The sequence below is a fragment of the Acinonyx jubatus genome, chromosome B3 (genome assembly GCF_027475565.1).
Source record: "Acinonyx jubatus isolate Ajub_Pintada_27869175 chromosome B3, VMU_Ajub_asm_v1.0, whole genome shotgun sequence".
Classification (NCBI taxonomy): Eukaryota; Metazoa; Chordata; class Mammalia; order Carnivora; family Felidae; genus Acinonyx; species Acinonyx jubatus.
In genome coordinates, this window is record NC_069386.1 from 119,462,904 (window position 1) to 119,470,781 (window position 7,878).

The 7,878-nt window shown below is 57.0% G+C and overlaps 1 protein-coding gene across 1 annotated transcript; it reads right to left on the reverse strand.

The window, feature by feature from the left end:
* Nucleotides 1-3,397: 3,397 nt before the first annotated feature.
* IRF2BPL (interferon regulatory factor 2 binding protein like) lies at nucleotides 3,398-6,633 on the reverse strand. The gene has a single exon (XM_027066249.2). It carries the CDS (start codon nucleotides 6,628-6,630, stop codon nucleotides 4,258-4,260), a length of 2,373 nt encoding a protein of 790 aa, XP_026922050.1. The 5' UTR covers nucleotides 6,631-6,633; the 3' UTR covers nucleotides 3,398-4,257.
* Nucleotides 6,634-7,878: the final 1,245 nt, after the last annotated feature.

A 7,878-nucleotide genomic window follows, 5' to 3' on the forward strand; every position in this document is an offset into this window, starting at 1 on the left:
TCTTTATAAGGTGGATGGACTAGACCTAAGTTCCAACTCAGGTTCTGTGGTTGGGCTTTATATGTGCACAGACTCCTCTACAAATCAGGGAACACTGGTTGTATCCCAGAAGGGAACTGAGCACGGGCAGGGCCTTTCGCACAAAGAAGGCCTTACGATGGTACCGTATTCCCCTTTGCACCTTCTGAATTTTTGAACCAAAGAAATGTTTCCTCTATTTAAAAATAAACACATAAAATTTATATTAAAAAGGAAAGAAAATGTATGCAAATTCATGTGTGTGAGGGCACCTGTATGTTCTGGGGAAGGATCCATCATTTTTATCAGATTTTTTTCTATGGTGTCTCTGACCTCAGGTTTAGAAAGCATTTCACTAGATGACTATATGGTCATTCCCGGTTCTCATTTCCTGGATTTGATAAGGTCTGGGAGAAAGCAAAAGTGAATTTCAGTAGTCACTACCTTAACAGCTTGGGCTAGATGCACGTGCGAATGCACCCATGAATCGTACATTTGGTAACGCAGGCATCCATGCCCACATGAGCGGAGTGCGTTCACATGCGAGTGCAGGATGCAGTGGCTCTCTGATGGTGCAGTCTTCAGAGATCAAGGTCAAAAAATGACCCCATCAGCCCATTCTCTCAAAACCCTCCTTGCCTTACCCCTGTGTCCTCTAAAAGAAACATCCAACTTGGATTAGCTGTGCCAACAATGCATATAAATAAACACAATATGTATTATCAAATGTTGGCCACCTTGGCTCTGTGGGGGAAGGCAGCAAGAAGGACGGGAAATGGCAGAGATGGGGAAAGCCAGGGTGAACTGGCGATGAAGAAGCCTAGGCTCATCCAGACATCTCCATCTGAATCTCTGAAACCCGTAAGAATCCTTTCGTTCGGGAGAAGAAAATGCTTCCTAGGCGTGCAATGCGGAAAGCTTCAGGGAAGGGGGAATCTAGCTGAAGGATCAAAGCAAGACTGGTTAAGGCAACCAGACTAGCGGCTGAATGGGTCTGAGCGAGGAGAAAGGTCACATGGTTCCAAAAAAAGAGAAGAGAGAGCCGCCATTTAACAAATGGCCCCTGGCTATGGTAAACTTTAATTAACTGTGCCATTATAATTCACTTCCAGCCAGAGTTCCACCCAACCCTTGCTCTCCCTCTCACTCCCTCCCTCCTCTCCCCCAGGCCTCATCAAGGCAGGCTTCCTTAGTGAAACCAAACCGGCGGCCTTTGCTGGATGCCTCATTATTACAGCTACTGCCTCTCCCGCTAATAATGCACCCAGCAACAAGAAGGAGCAAACTCCACTGTTCTCAGCTCTTAATGACAGGCCCCTTTCCTACCTATGTGCACTAAAGCAAGGGTCTTGTAATCCTAAAAGTTCCTGAAGGTAATACCATAGCAATGAAGACACAGTGGCAGGCCCCCGGCAGCAGATGTGCACACAGAGGCAATAACAGGACCAAACTCCCACTTGGAGCCACTGGACTATACTTGCAGGTCTATGTCCAGACAGGTAATCCACACATCAAAGTCCACATGCGCAGTTCAATGCCATGGCGGCACCCACGGCTCCTTCATTCAATGGTGGTTAAAATACACCCATGACACTCTCTCTCTGTATTCTCAGGCTCCTGTGCTTTACCCATTTGAAGAGTGTGTGTGCTGCGAGTGGGGGTTGGGAGCACCTTAGAGGATCTTCCAGGCGAAACATGCTTGGTTTTTATTAATGAGCTTATGAGAAAAGCCAACCCAGACCTTTAAGTGAAATGCGTGATTGGTAGCCAGCGAGGATGGGTTTTAGAATTAACTCTTCCTACAGTCTGCTATGCATTATCACCCCCAAGTTAATTACCCCTGAGGATGAAAATAGGTTTCATGACTCATAAGCACCAATACAACACTTGGCAGCAGACGAAAATGCAAGGACACATTTGCAGGAAGCTGACACGCATATCTATTTATATGTGGGGAGATTCTTAAAGAGGTGAGACAGGCACCTCCCATGTACCAGGATTAAGAGGCTGCAGCAAATCCATCAATTGCCAGTTATCCACACCCCCAACACACACACACACACACACACACACACACACACACGCGCGCGCGCGCACACACACACACAACACACACACACACAGAGTCATGGTTTCCACTACTTCAGTGATGGTGGTGGCAAAGCAGGAACAGAAACTAAAAGGGTGTTATTAACAGCGAGTCCCAACACCAACCCAACCTCCACACCAGTGTTCTGGGCTAACCAGTGATTTGCTTTTCCCCAAACATGCCTGCACCCATACCCGCCTCCCTCCCCACCTGCTTCTGCACCCTCTTTGATGGGAGTGGTCTGGAGACACCAGGTCTCTTCTCTTGTTCATCTATTCCTCACCTTGATGGGAAGTATCCTGGCCCAGCCCGCACCCCTCTCAGGACTGGGGTGTGACCAGGAGTGAATTTCAGATAGGTTTTGTTTTGCTACCTCCCTCTGTCTTCTCCTCTTCCATTTGCCTCCCACAAAGTACAAGGTCCAAACCAGGTTTTTTGCCTTGCCCTAGCTCTGGGAGAGCTCCAGTCTGGTCTCAGCCCAGGGGGCTCAGAGCTCCGAGGGACATTCCAATCCTGGTCCCTTTCCCCACCCCTCTGTACCTCACAAATGCTGCCCAAAAGTTGGCTAGACGAATACTTGAATTTCTTCACCAGTGGGAATGGGTTTTACTTGATGTCATAAGGGACCTTTGCCTCAGGAACTGGATTTGGCTTTTTTTCTCTTCCCCCGCTCCCCACAATTCTCACCAGCTAAGTGTCCAGCCTTTGGAAGTACTTATCATAAAGAGAAGAAACAGGAGTGATGAATGAGGTGGCCCTGCTTTTCCAATACATCAGCTGGAAGCTGCTGGCAACTCTCCTGGCTCAGTCCATGCTTGTGTTTCCCTGTTGCCCACACCCTTCATGCCTCTGCGGACAGCTCCCAGCTCTCTGGCGTTTTTGCTTTACAGGTGGCGTGATTTCTGCCACATTGAAGAGGCAAAGCATCTTAGCTTTTTTGTTTTGCTTTTTCCCACTTGAACTCAAGTCACAGCTGCACTGGAGAGTTCCTGACAATGCCATTTGCAGCTGGGGCGTGCATGGGGAAAATAGAGATGCAGAAGAGTAAACAGAAATTGCTTAGTCAGCAACCATCCCGCCCCCAGAGGTGAATGTAAATAGCTTGGTACTGGGGGGGGGGGGCGGGGGGGAGGGGCAGTCAGCCAGCACAAGGCCTTCTACAGATGCCAACCTCTCAGGGCTTGCAAAGGCACCAGCATTTGTGTCCTCTGCTGGTAGGGAGGGTGTCCCCTATGTTGGAACTATGTGGCCTTAGCTCTAGAAAAACACACTTGCTGACTCAGGGCAGAATTAATATCAATTGAATTTATTACAAGTTACTAAGCTCCAAGGCACATTACAGTGTTCTGTTAACTACAGAAATGTATAAAGGACAAACAGAGCAGACTCCCCATGTCTAGCATTTCGCTCTACTGTTCAAAAGCATCCGTGCATCAATAAAACAAAAACAAAACAACACGTGAAGATCCAACACATCCAGGTCAGTAGAAACAAACCAAAACATTTTCCCTCACAAACTTGCAACAAAAAACACCCCATCCCCCCCAACACCTCCCCCTTACCATTTTGCAAACAAAACAGAGTAACAAAACAAAACGGAACAAAACCAACAAAATAAAGTGAAGACTTCAACACTTGGGGCTGTTTAGAAAGAAGCTTTCACCATTTTATAGCTTTTTTTTTTTTTTTTTTTTTTTTTTTTTTTTTTAGGCAGCAACACTGGCCTTGGCAAAACAAAACAAAAAGTCATTTTCTTTTGTGTTTTTTTTTTCCTTTCAGAGAGTGCATAACATTTACAAAAATACACACCAGCAGCAGTCGTTGCTAAGGGCTATTAATTCGGTACCTAGGCAAACACTCTGCCACCAAATAAATGCTAACGAAATGATGCAAATGACCCAACCAATATTATACTGCTTAACACAAACCAGCTTATCCTTCAAATGAAGAAGTTACATACCTTTTGTTTCAAAATATAGAAACATACGACGAAAATAATGTCTATACATAAGACTAACTTTTTGCAGTTTGTTATATTCACAATTCTACACCTTGGGGGTGAGGGAAGGGAGGGGGGAGGGGGGTGGGGGAGGGGCCCTCTGGATCGGAGAGGAGCCGGTCAGGGGCAAAGGAGGTGGCTGTCTTGTGGTTCAAGGGTCTCTCTCCTTTTTCACTTTAACATCTCCAGCTAAGATCGTCGCGATTTCGCCCTGCATGAAGGCCCAAGGTACATTCGACCCAACCAGGGGGCATTTCTCTCCGCTGGGGCAGTACACCTCGCCGGTGGCCCCCTGGGCCTTGATACTCTCTCTAGAGCAAGGGAAACAGAATTTGTGGCTGGGGACTGATGGGCACTGAACGAAATGCGTGTCCTCCAAACGTTCGTGGCAAATGGTACAGCAGAGGGGCCCGCTGTTGGCCATAGGGGAATCCGGAATGTTTTGGGGGTGCACTTGGTCCATGCCCGGGTGGGTGCTAGGAGGCGGGGGCGCCACCTGTAAATTCAGGTCCCCGTTCCGTGATGCCAAGCGGCGCTGCCCGGGCACCGAGGCCGGTGACACCGGGCTGCTGCTGTTGCGCCGCGCGGACGCAGTGGTGGAGTGCACGGAGCTGCCGTCCTTGGGCGAGTGCGCCGTGCCCAGAGTGTCTGCCACCGACATGAGGGCGGCCATGGGGGAAGGGCCGTTCTGGGGGGCTGACTCGGGCGGGGTGGTCCGGTTGGAATGGGGTCCCAGGGGCGGAGGCGGTGGGGGCGGACCTCCGGCGGCATGCCCGGGCGCCGCAAAGCCCCCGGCCGTCATGGTGAGCTTTAGTGCCTCGCTCTGGTTCGCCATCCACTGCTGCCTCTGCTGCTCCTCGCCCAGCTTCAGGGCGCCCTCGGCGGAATCCGGGGGCTCAGGGGACGCCTTCCTCTTGCGAAGACTGGCAGCTGTGCCCCGACCCGAAGGGGCGGCAGGCGGCAGGGCCCCGGTGCCCGGGGGCGCGCTGGGGGCGCGGCTTAGACTCACCAGCGCCGTGGGCAGCATGGGGCAGCTGGCGTCCAGGTAGGGCTGGGGCAGCATGTCGGCGCCGGGCACGCCCTCCTTGAAGAAGCGCACGGCCTCAGGCAGCAGGTCTCCAAGTAGACGCCAGTCCCCGGAGCCGTGCTTCTTTTCGTACTCCAGATACTTGAAGCCGGAGGAGAGACCCCGGCCGAAGTCCTTCATACAGTCCTGGTACATCTGCTTGGCCACACCAGATGCGCTGGAGTACACGTTGCCTGAGCCCGTGGGGTACTCGATGAACAGCTTCAACTCGTAGTCCATGCCCGGCTTGGAGACAGCATCGAAGGCAAAGACGCGGCCCAGCAGAGAGTGGTCCTTCTTGAAACGCACCTCGTAGGGCGTACAGCCAGCCAGCGTGAGCAGCGTGTCGCGGACCATCTTAGGCTTGTTGGCCCACTCCTCCGCGCGGTTGCGCAGGCTCTCGCTCAGCTCAGCCAGGGCCTCAGCGTTCCGCTGCTTCTCCTTCAGCTCGCGCTCCTGGTCTGTACTCGATACCGAGCCGGGCCTTTTGCCGCCAGCACCTACACCCACCTCGGCCACTGACGACGAGGTGGAAGACGACGCTGAGGACGACGCGGCTGATACGCCTGGGGCGCCCCCCAGACAAGCGGGGCCCCCGGGCGCCCCTGGGGGCGCGGGCGTCGGGGGCCCACGGCTGCCCAGGCCGTGCGGCGGCGGTGGGGGCAGCACGGCGGCACTGGCCGGGCCGTTAAGCAGCGTCTGCGGCAGCAGGTTGGGGGGCACCGTGAGCTGGGGGCCTCCACCGCCCCCCGGGTTGGGCAGCCCCGTCACTAGCCCACCGTGCGTCCCGCGCCGAGACGCCACCGACGCCGCAGCTGAAGAGGAGTTGGGGCTCTGGCGGTTCAGCTCTGGGGGTCCCTCCTCCGGTGTTGGCTTGGGGAAACCATTTGGGCCCCCCAGGCCGTTGGGCAGCCGCGCGGCGTGGCTGCTGCTTCCCAGGCTCACCGGCGGTGGAGGATACTCGAAGCGGCTGCGCTGCTCCACCGCGGCGGCGGCGGCAGCGGCAGCGGCGGCGGCGGCGCTAAGGCCATAGCGCTCCAGGCCGGACGGGGCCGCCAGCACCGCAGGCTTGCTGGAACCATCGACGTGGTTGAGCTGTTGTTGCTGTTGCTGCTGCTGCTGTTGTTGCTGCTGCTGCTGTTGCTGCTGCTGCTGTTGCTGTGCGGCGGCAGCTGCCGCCGCTGCCGCAGCCGCCGCCTCTTTAGCCGACAGGGCCACCGTCTTGACCCCGACGGGCGGCGGCGGCCCGGGGGAGCGGCCGTCCTGAAAGCAGCCGTGCGCCCGCTTCAGCTGGCGCGCGGTCTCGATCACGAACTCGATGCGATCGGCGCCCTCGTAGTTGACGCAACCGCGGCATACGGGTTCCGAGAAGTCCCAGATCATGGCCCAGGGCATGCGGGGCAGGTCGCACAGGTAGCAAGATTGTCTCCGGGACGAGGACACCTGCGCCGCCGACATGATGCCCGCCCTGGGGAAGGTAGGCCCCCGCCCAGGCTGTCTCCGCGGCGCCTTCTCCTCCGGGAGGACTGGCCGGCTGGGGAGGGAGTCCGGCTGCGGGGGAGGAAGGGGGGGCGAGAAAGTTCTGCCCCAGGGGTTGGAGGGAGCGCGAGTCTCCACCGCCGGCGCAGCGCCTCTCCGCGGGGGCTCCACCGCCGGAGCGGCGGACGAGTTCAGCCCGCTCCTCGCCCCCACCTCCTACTGCGGCTGTCTCGTCGGGAGGGGAGCTCAGGCGCCTTCTTCCTGGTGCCGCGCACCCGGGCTGGAAGCGTCGGGCCCGAGGGGAGGGGGCGAGGGTGCCGAGTGCTGGCCGCCGTTGGCTCTTGGCCCCCTCCCCGGAGTGGCTGGTGCTTGGAAGCTCGAAAGGGGCTGTCTCTTCCTCTCCCCTAGGGGCCCCGCTACGAGCTGCGTCCTTTCCCCGCCAGGCTCCCCGGGGCGAAGGCTAGAGGGTTCAGTGCCACCCGGTGCCCGGGTCCAATCTTGCTGAAGTCGCTGCTTCCCCGGAGGGCCGGGGGAGGGAGGGGGTGGCAGCCGAGAGGTGCTTCTCCCCTCCGCAGCGTCGGCCGTTCCGCTGGCGGCGGCTGGGTTTGCACGGCCGAAGGGAGCCGCCGCGGCCACTGCTTCCAGAACGCACGAGAGCAGAGGAGAGGAGCGCACGCAAGCAGGCTCCCGCCGCCCCCAGGCCTGGCCGGCGCCCGGGCCGCCGCGGCTGGCGGCGCTCACGTTGGCTGCAGGGCGCTCGCGCGGCGCCTCGGCCCGGGTCGCATCCCTTCCCGCTCGCACTCGCCCGGAATGTGGGGTTGTGATTGTTACTCTACGTTCCGGAGGCGCGTCTCGGCGCTCCCGCTCGCGCTGCGGCTCGCGCTGTCCCCGGCTTGGCCGCGCGGGATGCCGCCCGGGCGGAGCGCTGACGTCACCACCATGCTCTGCACCAGTTCTCCCCCCCGCCCCCTTACACTTCCTCTGTCTGTGGAGCCCACTTGTTGCTCGGGGAAGGCGCATGCGCGGCAGGACGCCCAGATTCCTCCCAGTCGGCCCCGCCTCCGCGCCTCCGCCTTCCCCTCCCCCCTCACCGTGTGTGTACAACAGCTGAGGCCGGGCGAGCTAATGCTGGAAGTCCAGGGCTGGGGGTGGAAATTAAACAGACGATGACCTTTCCTTTCCCCGCCCGGCTTTCCCAAGTAAAAACGCATTAAAAAACCACAAGCG

Bases quoted from the DNA above. Each gene is read 5' to 3' on its own strand.
- IRF2BPL (XM_027066249.2), bottom strand. From the start codon at position 6,630: ATGTCGGCGGCGCAGGTGTCCTCGTCCCGGAGACAATCTTGCTACCTG.